General features: G+C 38.2%; 1 protein-coding gene across 7 annotated transcripts in view; it reads right to left on the reverse strand.

Annotated features, from left to right (window-relative positions):
* Window positions 1-27,476, reverse strand: part of APC (APC regulator of WNT signaling pathway) — an 87,736-nt gene that overhangs the window by 44,991 nt on the left and 15,269 nt on the right. For 6 of the 7 annotated variants that reach the window (XM_070742918.1, XM_070742921.1, XM_070742923.1 and 3 more), the window contains exons 3-5: window positions 15,016-15,168; window positions 5,582-5,666; window positions 2,442-2,643 (exon numbers count right to left, since the gene is read on the reverse strand). In XM_070742918.1, the coding sequence (XP_070599019.1) occupies window positions 2,442-2,643; window positions 5,582-5,666; window positions 15,016-15,150 (422 nt within the window). In that variant the 5' untranslated portion in view covers window positions 15,151-15,168. The remainder of the gene's footprint in view (window positions 1-2,441; window positions 2,644-5,581; window positions 5,667-15,015; window positions 15,169-27,476) is intronic. The other variant, XM_070742924.1, reaches the window with a different exon arrangement.

Here is a 27,476-nt window from a genome sequence, read left to right on the forward strand (position 1 = left end):
GATCGCAGCATTAGAAATGTTGAGAACCACTGCCCTAAGAACTGCCTCAATCAATACCTTGTTTTAGCAGCAGCTATCCATGCCTGAAAATTGGAGTCAAGCATTGCTATTGGTGATGGGGTCAAAGCCTGGCAGCTGTTGGAGTAAAGGTAGCAGTAGCCTGAGAAGCTGAAGCCCCTGATATCTTGTGACAGGGAGGAGCCTCCCACACGTCATAGTCCATGATAGTTAGATCTCGACTGTCCAAGACATGGTCTCCAAGGGTTGAAGGGAGGCCATCTCAGCTTGGTCTACATCCTGGTCACTCTTGGCTGCAGAGTCAGCGCCACTTGATGGAGCATGAGGAGGTTCCTGGTCTTTGTGGCTGAATTTGACACAAATTTTGGCCAGTGCCTTAGTCCAGCGACTTTCATTCCTCCGGGTCATCCTGGAGACCTTGGGAGGATTGAGAGAAGCAAAGCAGTGCTGTTGGTGTGCCCTCTCCCTATGAGTGGATGACCTGGACATGTCCAGGGAGACCTCGTGGTCCAAGGCCGAAGGCAGGTTATTCCAGCTCATGGTAAAGCAGATATTGTGCTTGCCTTTGCCAGTGTCCACCAGTCCTAGGCCATAGGGAAATTTGGCAGAATGACAAGTCAAAAAACAGTCCAGGCCATTAGAAATGGGTGCAGTCTTGTCACAAAATGGCTACTGCTACACTCAATGGGTGTGGATAGGCTTAAAATGGCTGATGCCTTGTTCAAAATGTCTGCCCGAATGAGCATACTATCAAGGCCAGTGTAAAATGGCAACTGATATAATCAAGATAGCCACCATCCCACAGAATGATGTCACCTCACAAAATGACAAAATGAAAATGGTGGTCAGTTTTATTTTGATCTCTCCAATTATTAAATGGACACAAGGCAGACTGGCTTAATCCAGGAGCGTTCCTCCTCTTGTGAAGCCAATGATGAGCAGAGCCTGGCGGCAAAATAGATGGCCAAAATACGGGTGGGAAATACCGGCCTGAGGGGACAAAGGCCCTCTGCCGGAGAATAGACAACAGCAGGCTGCTCAACCATGATGGCTTTTGTGGCAATAACTCAAGTCCATGCTGTCACTCGACAGCTCCAGTGAGAGTCGATCCTGATCAGAGACAGCAAGCATTAGAAATGTCTAGCCTAGGTCGCCAAGCCTCATAGAGGCGGAAGAATGGAGCAGTAAGTTCCTGAGGGAATCCCCACCCCGGTCAGCAATGGTCCTTGACTCAAGCCCTGGCAAGAGGGAAGAGCCGAAGCCTCACCATGCTTGACCCAGTGCCTTCAATGAAATCAAGTCAACAGGAGAGAACTCACTGTGCAAAACTCGGTGACTTATGTCAGTAATGATGAACCTCTTTTGGTTTGCATGCCAAAAGGTTGTGTGGTGTGTGTGCTAGCACATACCCACCTTCCCACACCCATTTCCTCCCCCCCCATGCATGCGCAACCCCCCTGCACTATCCCCTGACGATATGCACCATTCCCCCCACATTCCGGCAAATGCACACAAGCTTCATTGAAGTCTCAGACGGTAAAGAAATGGCCAAATGGACAAACTGGAAGTTCAGAAAAATGGACTTCCAGTTTTCCCATTGTAATGTTTTTCACACTCTGGAGCTTTTATGGAAGCTTCTTGAACCCCCAGAGTGTGAAAAACAGCACAACAGGCAAACTGGAAATCAATTTTTCTGAACTTCCACTCTATCCATTGTGCTGTTTTTTGCACTACATGGCTTCAGGGAAGCTTCCCTAAAGCCTCCACCCGGAAGGTGAAACGGCCTTCCCCAAGGCCAAAAATTAGCTGGCTAGTGTGCGTATGCGCACTGGAACTGACATAGGACAACGCCTAGCATGCCCTCCGATATAGCTCTGCGTACCACCTGTGTCATACGTTCACTATCACTGACCTTTGTGGTGGAAAAACACAGCTGAATAATGGGAGAAGGAGAACAAGAATCCTATTCACGCTGAGTCAAAGAGAGGGAATTAAGGCAGGAGGATATACAATTTGATAGACTCAATCCTTACTGGCTGAAGCAATAATGCCATCCCATTCTTGGAGGTTAGCTTCACCCAATGTGGAGTATGCCTACAATAACTTTTCTGGAGTGTCATTTCCCATTCACCCCCAACAAAAGCTCTCTGGATTTCCTGTTTTCCAACTTCTCCTTTCCTTCAGACCTTCTGGAAGTTGCTCCAAACAACCCTGCCAAAGGGTTGTTATAGATTTGCCATCAGCTACACTAACATAGCTTGAAACATACATTTTCAAATTTGGGGAAATTATAAATAAAATTGTTTCAACATGCCAGAAATAAATATTTTTGTCTGGTCTATCCATTCCTGGGGGAGGGAGGGAGGCAGGCAGGCAATAAGACTAATTTAAAGTTTCAGATTTATATATGAAATAAAAATTACCTTTCTTTCTCTAGTTCTTCTAGATAACCAGTGCTTTCTCTACTTCCGTTCATAAAACCTCTTCTGGGAAATGATCCCATGGGAACAGGGCTGCATTCACCTGATCGACTGGAAACTGATCCTTCTCTGCTTCCGTATGAACGCATGGATATCTTTGGCCTTAGCTTCACTCCAGGGAAGTTATTGCTATCCAAATTCAGTTCTAAGCAGAAACAAAGAAAACTGTTGCGTTAACAAGAAAAAAAACTATGATTTTTTAATAAAAAGTATGCCATTTCCTGTTCAGGTAAGCAATGTTACTCCAAAAAAGTACATAGGTAGTTCTTGACTCGCAAGCATAATGGAGCATGCCCATTATGGTAGGAAATTGTGAGAGCCATTAAGTCAAGAGCCCATGTGATCTTGTTATTTACAACCCCTCATTCCTGTTTTCCTAATTTGGTTGTTAAACAAATGCATGGATGGTTAATTGGAATTAACCAAGTTAATTTCCTAGGAAGCGGAAAAGCCCTGCCTAAGATTTCCCAAGGCCTCCCCCAGTTCCTGGAGCATCATGTGCTCTGCTACTTGCTCAATGCGGTCCCCGCAGGGCTTGGGCATGCTTTCCATCCAATGGGTCCCACCCTGCATGAGCCAATGAGAACTTACCTTTCTATGATCTCTAGAGCTTGGGTTAGGGAAGGAGGACAGGCCACTCCATTGCTGGGCTACATGACACAATCCCAGAAACGGTAACTTTTTTGGGTGCTCACAATTCCATGCAGAATGTAGCTGTGGGATGCCGTAGAAAAGCTATTCCATTGCTGGGCTACACAATATAATCTGGAAACACCTGCCATTTTCCAGGTGGCCATAATTCAATGCAGCTACTCGTAAAAATGGCAGTCTCAAGAATTGTACCACGCGACCCATCAATGGAGTAGCCTGTTCCCCTTTCTTAACCCAAGCTCTACAGATTTTTGAAAAATAAATAAGAAGGGGGGGATGGGGGACCAAGGTCTGCAAGGATGGCGGGGGCGGGGGAATGGGGGAGATAGGCAGAAGAGAACTTGGCTGTAAGAGTGAATGGCCATGGGGAGCACCGGCATCTATAACTTTGGGACTGAAATGTAAAGTAGTTTTGGGGGATCTGTTAAAATGGTCACTAAGTGACCGGTTATACATTCAGGACTACTTCTAAGAAATAAACAACAGCAACAACAAAAACCCCTCAAAGAATGCAGTAAGAGAAAATAAAAGGAATACTGCTAAATCTAGTTTGCCCCAGCATTTTCTTTATCTTTTTATGCCTTCCTGTCCTTGGAAACAATCTTTCTACCGTGTCCCTGCACTAGCTAAGTTATACACTGCATTTTTTCTTTAAAGACTTCAATATTCACCTTTTTCTCAACCATTTTGTAATTTGAACACACATTTTTTTCATTCAGCACCATTCTTGCTCTCTCCTTTTTATTCTTTTATTATTTCCTTCTAGATACCAGTTTATATTGCATTCAAATATTCCTTTCTTAACAAGAATTCATTCCCTACCCAAAGTCAACTGCCTTAACACCACAACTACCCTTCTTTGCGATTATGTTTATTGGATAAGCTTTGACAGAGTATTGAAACATAAATCACATAAAAACACTAAAGATATTATTACCGTTACCTTTTTACCTAGTATTTGTATCTCTTAAAATTTCTCCAGCTATTTCTCTACCTTTAGGAAATATTCTATCAAGATACACCAATTTATCTATTTGTTCCAGTTTGTCATTAGTTTGGTGAAAGTTTCCTCCAAATAAAAAAATAAAAGTAGGCAATAAAATCTTCTACATTGTTTCCCTGAAAGTAAGACTCAATCTAAAAACAAGCCCTAGTTTGATTTTTTGGGGGGGTGGGCCTAATATAAATCCTATCTTGAAAATAAGCCCAGGGTAAGGGCATAGCCAGCATAAGAGGGGATAAGCAGGGGGGACGGGGGACGATGGTGTCCAACAGCAGTCACAGCCCACTGGTCCCTTGGCACAGTGCAAATACAAATAAGTCTGAGTGTGGAGACAGAGGTGGAAAAAGACAGGTGATCTGGATGTGCTGGGCAGCTGCTTGACTCACAGGAGGCCTGCGTGGTAGCACAGGCATGGGGAAGCATGTAATCCTGATATGCCATGCAGGTGTTGGCTTAGCATGGCCCCAGAAAAGCCAAGAGACGGTGGGTCAGAGTGAGTGGTGTGGTGGGATTTCCTTTGTCTCTGCCTGGCTCTGCAGTGCACTTTTCGCCCAGAGGGAAATGAAGTTTTGTCTGCTTGCAAAGGGGACGCTGCTCTGTTTCATCCTCTTTGCAAGCAGACAAAGCTTTGTTTCACTCTAGATGACAAATGTTTGGGCAGCTACCACTGGCTTTGTCCTGTCCCATTGTTGCTCACACAAAGCCTCAACCAGGGCCAAACTCTCGCCATGCCCACCCTGCCAGAAGGGGAAGAGCCCCTGCGAGGCTAGCAACAGCATGGGCAGCCGCTTGATGGCCAGCACAGCACTCACCGTGGCCAAGAAGTGTAATGGCAGCACCTGGGCTAGCAGGCAGGAGGCCAGCAGGGCGGGTGGAGGCTGGGGCATGCTAAGAACATGGCCAATTGCAGCCTTAGGCAAGCAGACAGTAGGATGAGAGGGTGGGGCCAGCAATAGCTGCGTTCACACTCCCTTTGGCTCCCATGCTTTCCATCTCCTGCATTTAAAAAAAGCCTGAGTGCTTATTTTCAAGCCAAAAAGAAAATAAGACCATGTCTTATTTTCGGGAGAAACATGGTAATACTTCCTAAAGACACAATATTTTCATACTAAATTAAAATTAGTATCAGTTAGGATTACAATTATTCAGCTATTTTATCTTCTACTAAATAGCATTTTATTAGGAATCTCACAAAATATTGCGAAAAATGTTTTTAAGTTGCAAGAATGGGAATCTATTCAGTATTAAATATGACTAAACATATAACTTTTAAAGTATGACAGTTAAATTGGCAGTGTTTTCATATTTGAATAATTTGAGAAACTTTTTTGGGGGGCGTATATATGTTTGGCTCGCAATGTTCATCCTCGCAGAAAGAATTCATGGAAAATATTTGCTTTGCTAACTGGTGTAGCCTTCTTCCATTTACCTTTAAGACGTTCCAGCAAATCAATCTGACCAGATGAAGCCATTGCTTCATCTTCAATACTTCCTTGCAATTGCTTCAATACCTCCTGTAATATAAGGAATGGTATTATTTTTAAAAATTAAGCAAGAATGAAATATAAAGATTACTGTTTTGTAGTGTACCCACTTTCAAACACATCTTTTGAATTAGGTAAGACCATGTATAGATTTATTTTATTTAAAATGAGGAATTAGATGATAGAAAATGCTGCACATCTTTAATCCCAAATAGCTATTATTTAGTGCAGAATGATATTTTTTTCAAGAAATGTATATATGATGTCTTAATACTTTTACAACATGTACTCTGTACATTAGAATAAGTGCTGTGCTTTTAGAATGAAAACAGATTAATTTGTGTGCGTTTCAATAAAAATATGAAATTCTATTAATGTGTTAAAATTAAAATTATTTTAATCAATTGCTAATTAAAATATAATATAAAAAGCAAACAGTAATGGGAGCACTTGGAGTTATAGTTTCAATCTGAACTTGATGTTCTAATTTATGACATGATATGTCTCCTTGAAGTCTATGTTAACATATGATAACAGGTCTTCAAGATGACCAGCTATTCGATTCCCCTCCCCAAACTTTTCTTTTAGTTAACATTTTGATTATGTTGTAGGATGTTGAAGGCACTGAGTTTAACCTTTTTGGGTGCTTTTAAAAATATTTATTCATTATGTTTTGTTCACAGAAAATGCCGCTACCAATCAACAGTGCTTTCTGTAGCAAATAATTGTATTCCTATGAGTACCTTATTTTCAGAAAAGGTGTTTCAAAAAAGCATAGCTGCTTTGTGATTAAAAGCTATTTTGGGACTTTTATGAAGAGGCAGCCATACCCTAAATGATGCACAACTAGTAAGTAAAAATGAGCTGTGATAATATACTACATATTGACATACATTTTAATCTCTTTATATAAGCACTGTGTTCTCTTCCTGTTATGCATATGATCACCAGATTTAAAGTCCAAAGGACATACAGTGGTACCTCTACTTAAGAACTTAATTCGTTCCGTGACCAGGTTCTTAAGTAGAAACGTTCTTAAGTAGAAGCAATTTTTCCCAATGTAAAGCAAATAATGTGTGCAAACCCATTAGGAAAGAAATAAAAGCTCGGAATTTAGGCGGGAAGAGGAGGAGGAAGAAGAGGAGGAGGATAATTGCTGCCAAAGGAAGAAGGTAAGGTGAGGGGAATCAAAAAGAGGGACTCTGAGACAGCGAGGAGGAGCACGCACCTCCAATACACCCAGCGCAAGGCTGCCTCCCATACACTGCCTGCTGCTGCTGCTACCTGCTGCCTCTTCCTTCCCATGCTAAAGGGCTCCCTACTTCTCTCACTCACTCGCTTTGTAGCCGGCACCTTTCCTTCACTGTGGTGATTCCTCAGCTGCCCAGAGCGAAGGGAGTGTTTCTTTCATCTGGGCGCCGGCAGAGGTTTATTCCCTCTCCAAGAGCCCAGAGAAAGGAAAATGCTTCGTTTGCTCTGGACTGCCAAAGCCTCCTTAAGCGCCACCGAAAGGCTCCTCTGGCAGCCCAGAAAAGCCCGAGATGGCTGGGATTAAAGGGGGATGGAAGGAAACTGGCCGGGCCTTCGTGCTGCTCTCAAATTTCCTGGGAAATTTTTCCGGGCTTGGGTTCTTAAGTAGAAAATGGTTCTTAAGAAGAGACAAAAAAATCTTGAACACCCGGTTCTTATCTAGAAAAGTTCTTAAGTGGAGGCGTTCTTAAGTAGAGGTACCACTGTATTTCAAATCTGATGTTTCATTCCTTATGCTGAACACCTTGTCAATTAAGTAGGAAAACGACAGAATCGTTTCAAAAACTGAATTATATCCGTGCAATGATTTTTCTATAAAGTTTGCTTTGTTATTGGTATTTATCTAATGAGGATATCCAGTGTTATCTTCTATTGAAACAATTTTGTTGCCAATTCTTCAAATGTGGGAAATTTGGGATGAAATTGCTTAATAAATGATTCAATAAAAAAATTGTATAATCTTTAATTTTTGCAGAACAGAAATAAAAAAAACAGAAAATCACTACAGTACTGAGCAGTGATTTTTAAAAAACCCTAATCTTTTCTTATTATAGAGCAAAGAGTGAAAAGAAGCTTATCGGTTCAATACTATCTAAAAAATTTAGAATATGTTTCTCATTGAGCTACCAAACCACCTTCTGCTTTCTTTTCAATTTCAGAATAAAGAAAGATGAGATGGAGATTATAATGTACAGTAGTTGTAATAGATTTTTATTTATTTATTATTAGAGTTGAAAGGGACCTTGCAGGTCATCAAGTCCAACCCCCTGCTCAAGCAGGATCCTTACATCAATTGCCCAGTCCTTATTTTTGTGTATTTAAAATTAGAAGGGCCCTGTTAGATGAGTACTTCAAACTCTGAGAAAGCAAGAAATGGAAGACAAATTCAAGGAATGGCAGATGTCAACTAATAAAGAGAAGGGCAGAAATATTGACTCTGGGTAGTTCCTGCCACTTCTGCTGACTGAATTTTTCCTCCCCATCACCTCACCTTCCATACGGATACAAATGTTATGTCTGTCACAACCAAAACCAAAGTTAGGCAATCTATTGTCAACTGGGGGAGCACACTTAAAAAAATTGAGGGTGGGTCTATTTAGTAAGATTTGAGTTATATCATGAAATTAAATGGGTCTGGGATTTTTCTGGACTGAGTTTTGGATGTCTCTTTTCTATGCTTGTGCCTAATTTAGAGCCTTATAATTTATTTATTTATTTGTTTAATTTAATTTATATGCTGCCCAATCCCACAGGACTCAGGGCAGCTCACAACAATAAAACTAACACAGTATAAAGTCAAATTAACACATTAATAACAGTAAAAACCCTTAATCTAATCAATACAGTCATACTATCACACACACCACTCAAAACATGTTTCGCCCGGGATTAAAGTTGTTAATTTTCATGGCCTGCTGGCAGAGCCAGGTCTTCAACGCTTTTCAGAAGGCCAGTAGGATGGGGGCAATATAGACCTCGAAGGGTAGTTGGGCCACCACAGAGAAGGCCCTCTCCCACGGGCCCCCCAACTGGCACTGCTTAGTCTATGGGACCCAGAGAATGCTGACCCTATGGGATACAATTGGTTTCTGGGAGATATGTGGCAGGAAACGGTCCTGTAAATAGTCTGGTCCTAAGCCTAAGCTTTATAGGTGATAACCAACACCTTGAATTGTCACCGGAAACAGCTGGTAGCCAGTGCAGAACGTGGAGTGTTGATGTTATGTGGGTGTACCCAGCTCGCGCAGCTGCACTCTGGACTAACTGTAGTCTCTAAACACTTTTCAAAGGTAGCCCCATGTAGAGCGCACTGCAATAATCAAGATATGAGGTGATAAGGGCAGGAATGACTGAGAGCAGAGCCTCCTGGTCCAGATAAGTGGTGTTATAAATTTGATTTATCTGTGCTTCCTATCTTAATTACAGCAACAAAAACCAAAAGGGATGTAAAGGCACAATTAAAGGATGTATTAAGTCCTGGACCCAGTGGTTGCTCACTCCCTATATACACCCAGATCACTCTATATTTTCTGGAAGAATTGTCTGGACTATTAAACAGCCCTTAACAAATTTTATAATCTCATATTTCTATGTAGATAGGGCAATAAATTGTTGTGCTGAAAAGTGTAAGTGTAACTTTACAAGGTCAGTACCTCCAACTCAGTGTTTCTGAATACCAAGAGAGAAAAAACTCTCAGTGCTCAGAAATATTTTTGCCATGGACTGTTCTTAGTGCGTTGTGCAACTATATGAAAAGGCAGACGGACAGACAACTTAGGCTCTTGCATTTTTTAAAAAATCCCTGTTTTTAACTCCCTAACTTGGGTACCTAATCCATTTAAGCGTTGGCTTCCCAGCACTAGCAGCAACTAAAGAGGGAAGTCTGGGGTGAATTTGGCAGGCTCATGCCTACATCAAATAATTAAAGAAGTATGTTGTCATTTTCTGTTCTCGGTAGCAATGGAAGACAGACTATGAGATACTATGACTTAATCAATTGTTGAGAGTTTGGATCCTGACCAGAATATAAATTGACCAGGGAAGTCTCAGTTTAAACTATAGAGGTCTTGTTTGTAGCTTACCCAATCACATGGAATGCAGAGGAACCCTTGATATGAATGAAGGAGGGGGATGGCCCTTGGATACTAGGCTACTGATATTGATAGGTCAACATCATCTACCAGGTGGTGTTAAAGTTGCTTTAAATTATTGAATGTGTCTCGGATAGGCAATACATTCATTCCACTCACTTCAAAGTTTTCTAATCTGTTTATGCATATTTAAGTAGGGTATAAGTACACTTTTATATATATTATTGCATGAATAAAAAAGTACTCCATGCTAAGTAGTTGCATCCAATTTATGCTAGTGTTTGTCAAGGCTATCCATAATGTTTTGTTCTAGGAATATGATTTTAAAAACCAGCAGAAAAAGCAGACATGCCTTCATAAAAATTCAAAGTTTTGGTGCTCTCTGAGCTTGGCTGTTTTCTTGCAGGTGTTTTATTAGCAAACTAGTTGTTCTGCCCGCGTGTTTCAACCGCCCGTAATTACAGGGTAATTAGTCCAGGAAGACACACACCACACGATAAAAAGAAAACCCAAAAGTTTTTATAAACAGAAAAACAGAAACAGCTCCCTTTTTAAATGTCAAAGGGATTTTCTGGCACACAAAAGGCACAGGTTAAATGCAATCCAATTGCTCACCCAATAACTGGGAAATTGAGTCCAATTCTAAAGTCCAGAGAGTCCCCCCACAATCTTGAACAGTACAAAAACCACGATATTGATGAAACAATGAATCAGATAAACTGCCATGAGGTTAAAACACCAAGCTGCACTTTTATCTGTAGCACTAATTACAGCAACCCCACCCAACCACAGGTGGCCTCATTTTCTCTTGTAATAATCCTTCAGTTGTTGTTTCCTATGCATCACTCTACGCATGCGTGGATGTGTCATTAATTCTTGTTCAGAATCCAGGGATGATACAGATGATTGATCTCCTCCTGGGCTGTCTGCCAAACTCCCCTCTTCCCTGTCAGTCACGCTTCCTTGGTCAGAGGAGGCTTCGTCGGCAGATTCCATCGGGAGCAAAACAGGCCTGCGGCATGTGGATGTTTCCCCCACATCCACCTGCACATTTCTTGGGGCAGGAGCTGGGCCAGAGCTAACCACAACACTAGTTAACTTCATCAGTGCTAGCAGGAAGTGGAGTTTGCTTTCATTTTATATACTAGTAGTTTGCCCTGTCAGTATTGGTGGGAATGATCTTGGTGGTTTCTTGGACTGTTATTTATAATTAACTTGTTTAGCTAATAATAAACAGTAGATTTGATTTCATCCTCTAATATGTTTTGTTGCTGTTTCTTTTTTTATTCCTTCTTGCCACATATACTATTGTTAGACCTCAAATGTATGGTTTGGTGGTATGCCACAAATTTCGCAGTGATGTTTCTTCTTTCTTATTCTCTTTGAAGGAGTTTCATTTGTCTTTCCATAATTTGAGTGTATTCCTTTTCTCTCAAAATATTTTGGTTCATTTATTTATTTATTATTTATTATTTAGATTTGTATGCCGCCCCTCTCCGAAGACTCATTGTCCATCTCCGCCTCTTCTTCTGTCCATTCCATATAACTTAGGGAGTTATGATCAGCCCATGTGTTTGTCATTATGTCTACTTTAACTATATCTCTTCTGAGTCCCAAGTTCATCCATACCATATCGATTCTCAAGCATGATTTGTGTGTATTTGAGTAAAATGTATGTTTATTCTTTAAATTTATTTCCCTTCATATATCTTGTAAATTTAATTCTCGAAAAATATGTTTGGTAATGTTCTTTTTTTCTAGTTTCTTTTATTGCTTTTATAATATTTTTGATGTCTGCTACTGTGTTAAAATCACCTGTTAGACAAATGGTTTCATAGTCTTTGTCTGTTATTAAGTTTTCTATAGATTTCTTTCTGATGGTTGTTTGGTGCATAGATTGAAGTAAGCAACATTTGTTTCTGTTTTGTTACGATTTCCATCATTAGTATTTTTCCTTCCTTTTCAGCATATATTTGTTTAGGTTTTCACCATTCTTTAATATATAAGGCTATACCTCTCTTTTGCTGTGTTAGGGATAGATAAAAACTTTCCAATTTTGGGATATTCTAGTATATTGCCATATTGTTTTTTTAATATTAACTTCCTGTAGGCAGACTATGTCCATATTCAGTCTTTCTAATTTTGTCAACATTTGTTTCCTTTTTGCTGGGGAGTTCAAGCCATTAATATTAATTGAAATCATATTAATTTCCTCTTCCTGGCTGCGAGGAGGAGGAGGCGAGCCAGGGATTGAGGCTCTGGAGCTACCGCCGCAAGAGGGGAGAAACCCCCTGCCCCCATTCGCCAGCATGACGCAGAGGCAAGGAAGGGCCCTTCCAGCCGCCTACTCCTAGGATTCGCTTCCCTACACCTCTGGCTTGGTGGGTGATTCTCTTGGCGGGCTCTGTAGCAGGGCCCTCCAGCCGCCTCGCCTCTTTCCCACCACGATCGCCATGCCACTGGGCATGAGTTCAATCGTTGGGCGAGTTGCTTCTGCCGCCTTCTTTCTCCTTTTCTTTCTCTCCAAGAAAAGGGTGGCTTGGAACAAATGGGAGCTCCACACACTGGGGGCAGCCACCGGGCAAGGGAATAGATGCATCTGTTGCCCCCGAGTATGCTTGGCCCAGGGAAAGCGGTAGCGGGAGGGGGACTCGACAGCTAGACAGAGAGAGAGAGACATCAGCCTTATCAGCAAGGCGTGGGGCGTGAGGCAGCAGGTGAGCAAGAGTGGATGGCGAGCAATATACCTCAATAAGGGTGTGTCAGGTATTTGAGGCATGCCCCCCCTTCCCTGAAAGTTGTTGGGGGGCTTATTTTTTTGGGGGGGGGGGCTTATTTTAGCCCATGTGCTAAAAAGCCCTATTGGGCTTACTATTGGAACATGTCTTATTTTGGGGGAAACATAGTATAAAATGAAGAAAATTGCTTAATAAAAACCATTTTTAAAAAAGGGGAAAAAAACAGCCAAGCTCAGAGAGCCCCATGGATATCACAATTCAACCCTGAGTTAAAAATATTCTCTTCTATTGGCACAACATAAAATGCTTGGTAAGGTACTCATGCTGTGTTGCTGATTCTTGTTTTTTACAGGTAGTCCTCGAGTTACGAATGTAATGGAGCCTGCCAATTACATTCTTAAGCCAAGGATTCGTAGGAGTGAATCGTATGACTTGACCGTGATCTCTCCCTGCTTTCGCGCACACATTCTCTAATTGAATGCATTAAATGCACATTTAAGTATCTCAGGTGGGGAAGACCATGGGGCACTCTAGTGATGGAACAGACTCCCTGCTTCAGACTACCCAAGCCTCTGCTGACCCACAGATACCTCATGCAACTGCTTCCTCTCCCCATTCCACCATGCTGGGTTTCCAAAGGCAGGCCTGTGGAGACTCACTTACCTTTTGAGGATCAATCTGTCTCCTCTCCAGCCTGTTTCTTTGCCTGTTCCCAGTGAATGGTGAGAGCAGAGGAAGAGCAGGACGGGCATGCCCTGCTCAGCTTCTCTGACTCACTGAGACTGAGACTGCCTGCCACTTGTGGAATGAAAGCTTTTGAAAGCCATGATCTTATAAGATTTCAGGCGCCCAAACACTTTTGCAGAGAATGGGTACTTTAAATCCTACAAGATCAGGGCCCCCAGAAGCTTACAGTTTTTGTTTGCATGCACACATTGTGATGCATTATTTTGAGTTACGGAGATGAAGCCGAATTCGCTGTCCCAAAGCCTTCCAATCAGTGTGCAAACGCTTTTCTATGCCAAGCCTGGAAACCTTTGGAGGAGACTCATTGAGGCTTCCCGCAATTCCAAAAGTGGCAGGCAGCCTCAGTGAGTGAGAGAAGCCGAGCAGGGTGTGCTCATCCAGGCCTCCCTCTGCTCACACTGCTCGCTGGGAGCAGGCGAGAGAGACTGGAGAAGAGACAGCTAGCTAGATCCTTAAAAGGTAAGTAAGTCTCCACAGGCCTGCCCGTAAAGATCTGGCAGGGGGAGGGAATAGGTTGTTCATAAGGGTGAATGGTGTGGTGCTACAATATTCATAATCTTGGGATTGTGTCATATGTAGGGTCGCAACTTCAAAAGGTCACTAAGTGAACTGTCGCAATTTGGGGATTACTTGTATTTACAAACATCTCATATTGCAAGAAATTCAATCTACTTATATTCTATTCCATATAATTATTAAATGATAAATCTAAGATTTTGAGCTTCAAGGTCTGAAAAGATTTTTTTTAAGCCAAGGTGGCTTCATGCAGTCTTACCAAACTTGGGCTTAAAATAATGTGTGGAGTAATTTTCAAAGAGGAATTCAGGAGCCCACCAAGGCAGTTTCATTCCTAGCCAAATGCTGTGACTAATATACTATGCTAAAAATATAGTCCTGAAAGGGAGATTAGATATAAATTTTAAAATGTAGAAGCTGCAACTATACCAAGAGGTCAGCAACCCATGGCTCTGGAGCCGCATGTGGCTCCTTCATCCCTCTGCTGCAGCTCCATAACTCAAAATATGCATCACAACATGTGACACCTACCAATGTGCAATTTATTAAGCTTTTTAACCTCCTGTAGGCCAACAACAGATAAATCCAAAGAAAAAGAAAGTTTAAGAAGAAAACAGAATCTTTAATTCAACTATACAGTATATGCTAGCTTTGTGGCTGCTCAGGAAATAGTCAGGCATGGAAAGTGGCTCCCGGTGTTTCCTTTTCTGTGGGAAATGGGTCCAAAAGGCTCCCTGAGTGTTTAATGTTGCTGACTTCCAAACAAGTCCAAACAATTCTGGGTCTTCCATGGAGCACACTTCAATGCCTTTCTCAGTGCAATAATGCACTGAAGATATAATCAGACAACTTTTAAACACAGAAAATGTCCCTGTTATCTCTAATGAAATTGAAACCTTAGAATATGTTTTCTTAAGGCATACATTTTACAAGGAATTGATCTCAACCTAAAAATACAAAGCACATGAACAAGCAGCACTCACCATTAATAAGGCATAATTGCCGATTATTTTAAGAAATTGTATTATATGGGTATTATAGTCCTGGGAATATGAATACACACACACACACACACACACACACAAACAAACAAACAAATATACAAAAGAGGTCTGATACAACAGAGGTTTTTTTAAAGGAAAATCAATTATCTAAAAGGGCAAAACTCAATATACATTGCATTACGGGGAAAAATATAGAGCCTTTTAATCCTAACCACAATCTCAAAATGCTTTTAAAGTAAAATTATTTTCATACCTTCATATTAGATGCTTCAGTTTCCAGTTTTGTAAGATGATTTGAATTATCTTCCAGTTCTTGTCGAAGATTTGAGTTCTCCATTTTTAAAACCTCTACTTGTTTTAACAACTGATCATATGACACTGCAGCCATTCTGGGCTACCCCAGGACCTGAAGCAAATAGACAATAAACATTTGTTTTCATTTGGTCCAAAAAACATGATTTTTTTTTAAAGGACATTGCTTTCCATCTAAATAATCTATCATTCCATTTTTCATATATTGTAAAAATGTCTTGGAACTTCAAGTAATTATCTATTTAAGTACAAAGTACAGAGCCTATCTACTTGGTTTCCAGACATATACAGTAAATGTTTTAAATATATAAATAAATAAACTTTTGAACGACTTTATTTCAAACAATTACATTTAAGACAATATCAAAGTATTAATCAATGAGGACTTTTCATTTCAAATTTTAGCATACAGCATGCATTTCTATATAGAGACAAATAGTATGCTTGAATTTATTTGCAAAATAATTAAGAACCAATGAATGTGCGGTAATAAATAGATAAGTCCCTTAATTCAATGTGGTAAACTTAAGATAGACTCAATTTCTCACTGTGGAAAAAGGGATGAAAGTTTAATATTAACAATCAGTGTGAGCTGAGTTTGCAAGAGATACCAAAAATAAAAAAGACTATCTTAAAAGTAAAGTCAGATGGGTTCAGTGTGAGAAAATAATATGAATTGATGGTCTGAACTCCCATTTTATGCATGTTGTTTTTTAGAACAGAAATAGAGCCCTAGCTGGTCATTCCGCCACTGAGAAAACAAAGAAACTACAATTTAGGAGAGGCAAAAGAGACAGAACAGCTAATTTAAAGAAATTCAAGACTTCAAGTCAAATGTATCAGAGGTAGCCCCTGGTTTCTGACAGCAATAGAAATTGCCATCGTTAAGTAATGTGACTATAAAGTACAATGTCATGTGTCTGCATTGCTTTATGAGGGCAGTTTCAGCAGTCCCAGTTGTCTTTATTAAGCAAAGATTGTGTGTGCCATTAAGTGAGGACTTCATGTGATGTTTACTTCCAACTTCCCTCTGGCTTCCCCATTGATTTTGCTTATGAGAAGCCAGGAGGGAACATTATAAATAGTCACTACATGATTGTGGAAATGCTACAAGGGCTGGAACTCTGAGAACTGGTTGTAATGAGCACTCATTCAGCACTGTCCTTATCTCTATATCTCAGGATATAGAAGGAGCTGAAAGAAGGAATGATGGGAACACTTTTAGTTCTCTTTGAGAACTCCTGGGGTACTGATGAGATCACAGAAATCTGGAAGAAGGCAAAAGTCATTCCAATCTTCACAAATGGGAAGAAAGACGACACAGGAAACTACAAGTCAGTCTGATATTTATGCTGGACAAGATTTTTAAAATGATGATCAGGCAGTATGTTTATAAACACTTCGATAGGTATGCTACAGTTAGCTGCAATTAGAATGGGCTTGTTATAAAGAAATTTGCCTAACTAATATAATCTTTATCTGTGAGAGTAATAAATTTAGTAGGTCAGAATAATGATAGAATAATAGACATGTTGTATCTGGATTTCAGTAAAGCTTTCGATGGAATAACTCCTTATTAATAAAATTGTATAGCATGGCCTAGAATCTATTATTGGACTAGAGAAGATTAAATAACTGTATTCAAAGAGTGCTCATCAATGGTTCGAAGCAACTTCAGCTTGAAAAGAAATATTTTTTAAAATGCCCAGGCCTCTATCTTTTATGTTTTGGCTAATGTTTAACATAAAAGGGATATTTATAAAGATTGCAAACAATACAAAACTCAGAAAAGTGGCTAATGTTTACTGTTTCTTTTTATTTTTATTACATAAATAAATATATCTATTTACAGATCATTGCCCATTTTTGGTATACATTCTTGGCTAATGTTTACATAAAAGAGCAATTCCAAATAATCAGGACAGACTTGAGCAGTCTGCTAAAATGAACAATTTAACTGATAACATGTAAATTCTGCATGCATAGGAAACCTGTAAAACACAATTATAGGATGGGCAAGACTTGACTTATATGACTGCAAGTCAAACATGAGTTAGCAGTGTAATGCAACTGCTATATTGGGGTGCATCCACAAGAGCTCAGAGTCCAGATAATGAAAAGTAACTGGGACTGAGACCAGGCCTCACTTGTGGAGTAATGTCTCCAGCTCTGAGTACCATACTTCATAAATGACAATGACAATTTGAAGTAAATTCAAATCATCAAGAAACTGAGAGGTACAGAAACCAAATCCCATATGGAATGATTAAAAGATCTAAGATATGTTTATCTTAAAAGATAGCTGAGAGGAGATACGACAACAGTCGTATGTGAAGGGCTGTTTCACAAGACAAAGTACAGTACTTACTTTGATACCGCACAGGGTAGGCATGTCCCCTGAATTTACTTCAATTTGTCACTGTCATTTATAAAGTTAAAATTACAAAGGGGAAAGTTCAAATAAGTTATGAAGTGAACCAGACTACCATATGAAATGGTAAGTTCTTCCTTGATGAAAGCCGTCAAACAGGCTGAATGGACATGCGGGAGCTGTTAAGTGGATCCTGTATTGACTAAAAGGGTTAGATGATCTCTAAATTCCATGTGAATTTTATGAAAAATGGATATGCTTCTAGGTAGCTACAGAAAGGATAGTAGGCAACCGTTTCACCATATGCCTGATGGCAAGTACTTGCATACATAGATGTTATGTGACTAACATTCCATTTGAGAATGTTACTTGAGTACAATAGACAAATCTATTTTCCTACTTTTTTCTAAAACAGTGAAATAAAATGGAAATTAAGCAGAGAATGCACCTAATTGAAATACAGTATATTAAAATGTAAGTGAAAACTTAGTTCTAAAATAGTAGGTGTTCAGCCATGAATGAGCAACAGGGTATTTTGGATGGGAGTACAGTTAAGCATTTTCCTTGATTTCAAGGACTGTGTGTCAGCTGCTCCATGACGATCAGAAAGTATGCATGTATATACAAATATTCCATTCATACCAGGGGCATATGAGATGACTGGAGAAAAGTTTAATTCATATGTGAACTATGAACAGTAAGTAAAAAAAAATCAAATGAATCTTCCTTGCTAATTAGTTTGGTCCCATTCATTCATTTTCCTGGCCTAAATAAGGCCAGGAATGTAACTTATGGAGTTTCCAAAAGGATATCTACAGTAAAAAATAAGTGTGCAGTATGTGATATGGGTAGAGAATAGTGTAGGAGGATCTGATGGGATGGCAAAGCAGGCCCAGGGCCTGCAGGGATTCTGAGGGTGGGAAGCGGAGCACAGGATGCCTCAGGGAATAGGAAAAGCCCAGGCAGGGCTTGCCTCCCAGGGACCCTGAGGCATCCCTGCTCCACTTTATAACTGCATTGGGGAAAACAGATAGAGTCATTCAAATGGAGCAAGCATGTGAGTGCTTCATTTAATAGCCATCACAACTTGAAAGAGTAATGGGCAGGCTTATTATAATCATTGATCAAAGGCTACCTGTAAATTTGATGCCTGGCTTCCATATCATCAATTCCTATTTTGTACTTGGTACAGAAATTGCAAATTTAGGCAATTTCCTCCAAACATACATTACTGGTTAGTTCACATATTGACAAACCCAACCGATGAGGTACGTAGTACTGACAATGTTTGGGGGGGGAGGGGGTGACATCTCCCTGAATTTTTAGAAATCATTTTTACCCTTTTGTATGATCTTTGGATGGGATCATTACAATTCTATAGAGTTTACATTTGACTATATAAGTTCCAAATATACGCAAAATAAGAATGAAAATGTAAATTATGTTAATCTCAACTTATATATGTTATCCCTACTTAGTGATAAATTAATATATATCGACACAATATATCCATGAAAATCACTTTTGATAGTCACCGCATTAAGTTTTTACTTTTGTGATGTGTACCACCTACAGTTTACATTTTGGAAATGCTCATTTAATGTTTTGTTATGTCTTATGTCTTATGTTTGTTTGTATGTTTTCTTCTTTATAATCAATACAATTATTTTTTTTTAAAAAGAAACAATTTATTTTCCAAAATAGATCAGATTTTAATGACTGCTTAGAACAGACCTGGGCAAAATGCGGCCCGAGGGCCAGATACAGCCCGCCCGCTGAGTTAATTATATTAGTCCAGCCCTCTAAAGCCATCCCAATTTCTCATGCGGCCCTATGGCAAAATTAATTGCCCACCCCTGGCTTAGAAGGTAGTAATTTTGGGGAAAATAGTATTAGGTTACAGAAAAAACTTATATTCTTCATTGCAATCATTTTTCAAAGCATTTGCAAGTTGAAATTTTGCATATTAAAAGATGACTACACAACATGAAACCTACTTAGTAAACATTTGCACCAGGAAATGAGTATAAATATATAAATGTACTGTAAATATGCATATTGCATGCAGAGTATCATTGTACCCAGAGAGACTAATTAATGTGTCAAGAGGTTCATCCACACTACTTTTCATTTTAGTAAAATGATAGCATTGAAAGAAGGAGTAAGGGTTTGTACTCTTCTCAAGAATGAAAAAGGTAGATAATGAAGTGTTAATTACTAAAGTAACACTTTGGCAAGAATTAAATAAATGAAGGATTAGATGAAAGAAAAAGACTAGCTGAAAAAAACAAAATGTTGTAAAGAGCCTACACAGCATCCTGGACTCAATTGAAAATTTTCAAGGAAGCTGGAGGAGTGGAAGACAAAGAAGAGTTAGTACAGTAGTATCCACCTTTTTAAATCTCTTTTAGAGCAGGTGATGCTCATGGACCAACTGATGGTCCACAAGAAAATTTTGGTGGTTTGCAGAAAAATTATTTGCATTTTTATATTGTACTAAATGCTATTTGTTTTTTAAAAAATTCATATTGGTGGTCCATGGGATTTAAAATTACGAATTTGGTGATCCCTGAGGTCCAAGAGGTTGGTGACCTATTTTAGAGGGCTTCAAGGGCAGACTTACATTAAGAATACTTCAGGAGTCTTTTTAAAAAAAAAAACAAAATCAGATTAGCAAATTGCCTGTGCCCGAGACTGTATAGACTCTAAATATTATATGCAACTGTTAAAATATCAGCGAACCATTCTGGCTCATAAAGAATTATAATGTTATGCATCTATTCAAATAGAAAAAATGAAATTCAGTCAATCTAGTTCTTGTAAGTGCTTACCAACGTAATTTCTGATTTGTTCGGATTCAGTTTAAGGCTATTTTGTCTTATTCAATAGGTATCACTTCAAACAGGAATTCTGCATTTCAAATGTTCTTTGCTTAATGACCCTATCTGGGGCAGGAATTTCCATCACTAAGCATTGTCTAAACGTCTCTTAAGGTTAAGTGAAATATTGCGTTAACACATCACTTAATGTGTCCCAGTCATCAGTCCCAGTTTCAGTTCTTAGGCCAAGACTTTGCCCTAATTAGGCTTCTCCTGCCTTCTGCTTCATTTTTGTTGCTACTTCAGTCCCTACCCACCTATCTCCCCTTCCATCTTACTGTTTTGGTTACCCGGCACTCTGCCACCCCAGCCTCAGCTTTTTCCTACCAATCTTCACTATCTCCTTCCTCCTGCTTATACAAGATGTACCTGGGCTAACTCTTTGCAAAGGTAGCTGCTGGCAGCACAAGGCCTTGGGAATGCCGCATGCACCCAAAAGCTGCTTTGGAGAGGGACCGGCATGTGAGCCATTCCAGCAGCAGGAGGGAGAACATGGTGAAAATCACCTGGGTGTGGTGGAGGGCAAGATGGCAGAGGTGCAGAGCACAGGTTGGGTAAAAGGGCAAAGTTGGGGGGGGGCAGAAAGACGGGGAGGACTGAAGTGCACTTGGCAGTTGTGAATGCTGGGTTCTCAAATTCTGATCACCTGGCCATGGGGTCCTTGCAACAGAAATATCTCCAAGGAAAAACTAGAAGTACCATTCATTCAGCATCATTGTAATTTTGAACAGTTACTGAATAAATCATTATTAAAACAAGGACTAGCTGTATAAAGCAGTTACAAGCCTTGGTAACAAAAATTTCAACAATCATTTGAAACTAATACCAAGTGACAGAACAACACTGAATTTCCAAAAAAATTAAATATTAAGTAGCATTCTATTTAAGTATTTTAATGTTAAATATTATTATTAAATATTGAAGAGCATTTACTACTACTAAACAATGCTAATATTGAATATTATGGAGCACCATTTAATAATTTATATATGTCTGTTTAGACAAAAAAAAGAGATACTTAAAAGACGAATCAGAAACTCATCATATAAACAAGGCTTTTTGGCATTCACAGTTCAGGACATCAATTAGAAGTGTCAGTTGGCTTTATCATCCAGGAAGGATTAGAAGCCATATTCTATGTAGCAACTTTCAAAAATAATAAAAATCTTAAAGGTAACTCAATATGGGTTTCAGTAGGACAATGTATATGTGACAAAGATAAATATTTACCTTCAATTAAGAGTATGTCAATCTCAAGTAGTAATCCACACAATCTCCTTGCTGAATTACAAGATTTTCACTTACATATTAGCTAACAGACTATAGAAATGTATTTCAGATATACTGGTAGATAAAAATCAGTGGAACAACTTGCCTCCAGAAGTTATGAATGCTCCAACACTGGAAGCTTTTAAGAAGATGTTGAATAATCATTTGTCTGAAGTGGTGTAGGGTTTCCTGCCTGGGCAGGGGTTGGATTAGACCACCTCCAAGGTCCCTTCCAACTCTGTTATTCTATTCTAATTTGGATCAAACGGATTTTTTTCTTATAGAGAAATATAAAGGGCTAGAGTAGATTCATAATAAATACAACAAAATATATAAACAAAAAGAAGAAAGCTGAACACATTTTTTTGGATGGAAAAAAGCCTTTGACAACTAAGAATGGTACTAAATAAAATGAATCAGGCAGAAGAGATGCAAGCTTGGGTTAAAGGATATACAAATGGCAAAAAGCAATAATGTGTTGACAGAATTCCAAATCAGTAAAGGGACAAGGCAAGAATAAATATTTTTTCCTTTACTATTTATCATTGCTAAAGAAATATTGGCTAAAAGTAGCCCACAGTGATAAACAAGTAATAGGCCTCAACATTTGTGAAGAAGAATGTAAGCTTAAAATTGTAAGCAGATAATGCAGTATTAACTGTGATAATTAGTACATTTCAGTTAATGAAAACAATTTACAATTATGGAGAACAGTTTATATAAAACTCTTTAAGAAAACAAAACTTTTGTTGTGAGCCGCCCTGAGACCCTAAGGAGCTGGGCAGCATAGAAATATAAATAAACAAACAAATAAACAAATAAACAAATAAATAAATAAAACTAGCTACAGCATTTTTATTACAAAGAGAAATCAATTTTCTGCCAGAAGAATTGAGTTGTTACTCTATTTACAAAACATTAGTTTGGAATTGATAGGACACAATAAAGAAATATATAAAAATAACAATATAAAATTATGGCCAGAAATTAAGCGAGATCTTGAATAATGGAGGAATCTAAAACAATTTTGATTATAAGATATTTTACAATTTTCAAGATGAATGTATTACCCAAGATAAACTATTTATTTCAAATGGTACTAATTGGCAAGAAATGGCAAGAAACTGTCACAAAATTTATATAAAGATGGAAAAAACCCAGAATCAAACAAAAAATTCTATGAGATTTCAAAAAGAGAGGTGGTCTCACTCTCCCAAATTTCAAATTGCATCATAAAGCAAGCTGTCATGAATATTACTGAATAAAATTTCCAAATAGCAGAATAGCAATTCTGGAAATAATTGGCTTAGCTAATAGATTTCATAGATATTTATGGTATAGAGACATGGAGGAAATATGTTAAAGAAAAGATTAATAAACGAAATTTGATAAATGTAAGGAATTCTTCAAAGGGAATAACAGGCCGTATAGTTTCATCTCTGGCTTTTCCTTCAAATATTTTTCATGTTGCAGATAATTACAGCAAGAAAAATGTTACCGTATATGAAGATATGGTTAATTAAGATTCTGCAAATTTACTGAAAAAGACTACTTAAATCATGGGGGATGTATTTACAAATTGCAGGAAGGATAAAATCAGATGTGAAGAAGAAAGAAGCATATTAAGTAAAAAAAAAAATGAAATGATCACACAAAACCAACACTATGTATTAGGGCACATATATAAATTTTATACATGATGTTAAACAGAACAAATTAATTATATGATAAAATGGATGCAAACTTTCAAACAAATAATCGCAACACAATAATGGGAAGAATTATGAACTAAATCTATGAATTAAGTCTAAAATAATTACACCAATTAACAAATTAAAGGAAAAGGGATACAAAATTTTGTACGATAACTGATTGGTCCTTAAGAGAATACATAGTGATGATAAAACTAATACAAAACTCATACTTCACAAGAAGTTTAACCAGATTTAAGCAAGAATGGTTTCCATACATTCAAATATCACACAGCATAGCAAGTATATTAACTTACAGTTTGGTTTCTAATGGGCCTAAATGTCTACACGCATTGTAAAGTGGTAGATTATCAAAGAAGAAGAAATCAGAAACCTACCTTTTTTTTAAAATCCTTTTTATTTTTCAACATACTTTTTGGTATTTTAAATCTTTTTAAATTTCCTTTATTTCCCCCTTTTATTAACAAGTTTTAGACAGACAGATTGTAAAAAATACAATGGAAATTTTAATATTAAGTAATTATTTAATACTGAAATCTTTATCATATAAAAATGCAATGAAATTCAGAGTGGGTCTTTTCAATATTATATTCAAGTAAGAATGAAAAAATCAATAAATTTTATGCTACAGAAAACTGGGCAAAGTGTCCCCTTGATCGAAGTGCAGAAGAGGCGGTCCTGTTTGGCTGCCTTCAGGGGCATCCCCAGGGTTGAGCTGCCGGCTTCCTGCCAAAGGCTGCCAAGCGGCCTCAGCAACGTTCGGTGTATAGGACGCACCCAGTTTTTGACACATTGTTTTGAAGTAAAAGGGTGCGTCTTATACACCGAAAAATATGGTATTGTATACAGTACTATTAACAAGTACTGTAGATATATATATATTTATTAATAGAGGGTGCTATGACATTGAAATTCAGTTTCACAACTCCATCTGATGATGATGAAAAAACTAGTTATTTTACTGTTACAGATCAAGCACAATCTGGAAGAAGGAGCAAGGGAAAAAAACCACAAGAAAAAACAGAAAAAACATTGAAACAGGAGAACAGGATAGGAGAAGCAGCAGAGTGAATTAAGAGAAGGCAAGAAAATAAATGCACACATACAAAAGAGAATCAGAGGTGGCAGAAAGCAATGGGTTAAAAATAAGAACAAAATGTAGCAGCAATGGAAGAGTATTCAGGCAACAAATAAACTGAATAGGCCTAAAAGACAGAAGTGGAAGAAGCCGTGATATCAGGAAATCAATGTGGTGATAGAAGGGACTCCAAGTTAAGAAACAAAAAAACCCGCTTTTGCACATGCACAGAAGCGAAAAAAATATGGCGTCACCTATGGTGTCGCTGAGTCAATTTGTGGGTGTGGCTAGCTGGCCATCACTACCAGTTCAATGAGCAGGGGGGAATTCCTGCTACCAGTTCTAAAGAACCAGTTCTAAAGAACTGGTCCAAACCAGAAGGAACCACCTCTGAAAGAGAGGAGAGTGATGGAAAGAGTAATGGAAAGATTTCAACAAAGGACAGAATATTGAGGACAGGAGATTGAATGGACTTTAACCAAAAGCAACAAACAGGCCTGGGGAATAAAGGCAATGACTGCACTAGATAGCACTTTACTAGAATTTCAGCACTCCTGCTCTAGGGATATTCAACATATTGTCAATCATTCTGCTGTTCTGCACGTGAATTCCCTGTACTTCATGTGCTTCCGACGTTTAGGCATTTCATGTGCTTCATGTGCTTCCGAAGTTTAATATTAGGAAGCATTATTTGTCATTTGCACTGTATGGTTTAAATATTGTCTTCCTTACTGCAGTTTCGTGATTATATATTATTGATTATAGTTTTCATTAACATTAATACAGTATAAATTCAATCCAACTAAGAGGTCAGTAGAGTTGCATTTTCCCCATTCATAAAGGTTTTCATAAAAGTCAGTGAGGTTGGGGCTTAAAATTATTAGTCCAAATTAAGTAACAGTAGTTTCTTTGACCGACAGGTGACAGGTCAATGCCATTATTATTAGAACTGCTTTATAAAATCTTAGTAAGACCACACTTGGAATACTGCAACCCGTTTTGGTCACATTATAAAAAAAGATATTAAGACTTTGGAAAAAGTACAAAGAAGAGTAACTAAGATGATTAAAGGCCTGGAGACTAAAACATATGAAGAACAGTTGCAGGACTTGAGTTTGGCTAGAAGGACTAGGGGAGACATGATACCAATATTCCAGTACTGTATTTGAGAGGCTGCCACAAAGAGGAGGGGATCAATTTATTTTCCAAAGTACCAGAGGGCAGGACAAGAAACAATGGATGGAAACTAATCAAGGAGAGAAGCAACCTGGAATTGTGGAGAAACTTCCCAACAGTGAGTTAATGTTAATGTTCCATTCACCAGTGGAACAATTTGCCTTCAAACATTGTGGGTGCTTTCATCACAGGAGGTTTTTAAGAAGAGACTGGATAGTCACTTATCTGAAATGGCATAGGATCTCCTGGAGCTGGACTAGACGCCCTCCAAGTTACCCTCCAGCTCTATTCTGATTTTGATTCCTTTGATTCCTATCTCTCTCTGCATTTCCGCTGCACGAAGAAGATTAGCAGCAAGCACGCCCAATTACCGGTAGTTTAGCGCCATGGTATATATATATATAATGCTAATAATATCTTTCTGTTCACACCCACAAAACCAAGTAGATTATTTCCTAGATTATTCACTTGCACTGCTGTTACCTATTTTCAGTAATAAAGCATCTGGAAGAAAACGACCAAGCTCTGAGAGCACCAAGGATCCCACATTTCAACCCTAGGCTACAAATATTTTCCTTTATGAATAGATTATTCTCCCTTCATCTTCTACTACTTATTTCATCTTCTACTACTTCATCTTCTTCTACTTCTACTACTCCACCTTCATCTTCTACTGCTTAAGTGCCATAGTTATTTATGTTAGCCTTTTGGAACTGCTACCAATTTATATAGTAATATTGTCTGAATGGTTAAAATTACATATCCTAAAATACATTTCATAAAAAAGTATTCATACAATACTTTTCATATAGATACCAAGTGGCAAATGTCTATGTTTAAGCAAGAAAAAATAATATTGAGTTCAATGGAACTTCAGTATCAGATGTTATACATAGCACTGTTATTTAGTTCTGTTGAATTTATTTAAATAGCAGGTTATATTTTATACCCTTTGCTATAATTATTAAAATCATAACATTATCTTGAAATTTTATCTTGTACACTTTCTAAAAACAAATTAGGTGAGATTCAAGATTAAAGACCAGTACAAATTCAATCGGGTTCCATTTATTCAGTTCATGACTGAAGCCTCATGGATTTCAACAGGGCTGCCCTAAGTATAGTTTCCTCCCATTCTTTTAAAATAAGGAATATTGGTTGACATAATTAAAATAAGACAATACTCATAAATGAAATCAATGTTGTAAAAAAACAGGAAAATAAAAGCATACATATGTACAAAATTAGCATTTCTAAATTTAGATAACGGATTTTAAAGAATAATCTGGATTACCCAGCTCTTCCCACAAAAGCAGCAAATTTCCTCTAAAATGCTATCTGCTGCTTATGTTACCAAATATTATTTTCAATTTGTCCATTTACTTTAAAATATTGCACTGCCTTACTATTTATAATTCTGCTGATACTGAAAAATCCTTCATTTTTCAGACATACTGAAATATCTAAGATGACCTAATTATTACATTAGAAAACTATGACAAGAAAAAAAAGAAAAAACATCTCATTTGCTATTTTTTAATATTATCCAAGACTGAATAACTCTCAGAATCTTTTTGATGATGAATATACCATAAGTCAGACAGCTTCGGTTGATGAAAGCAAAAGAAGAGACCAATATTCATCTTTATTTCCTATTTCAGCAATTGCTTTTTTTTCAGGTGGCAACTGCTTTATTATACTTCCTGATTGCAGCAATGCAGAAAACCTTCTTGTCTCTAGGTAGCTTTTTCTTTTTAGTAAGGAAGCATAAGCTGCTGCAGCAAACCGCAGAAGTGCCACTTACACATCATGTCAGTAACAAAGGCATATGATTTTGCACCATTTTCATTACAGAATCCTCCTGGTTTCCCAACGTCAAATCAAATATTTCAAAGCTAGAATAATTTGCTTTCTATA

The sequence above is a fragment of the Erythrolamprus reginae genome, chromosome 2 (assembly GCF_031021105.1).
Source record: "Erythrolamprus reginae isolate rEryReg1 chromosome 2, rEryReg1.hap1, whole genome shotgun sequence".
Taxonomy (NCBI): domain Eukaryota; kingdom Metazoa; phylum Chordata; class Lepidosauria; order Squamata; family Dipsadidae; genus Erythrolamprus; species Erythrolamprus reginae.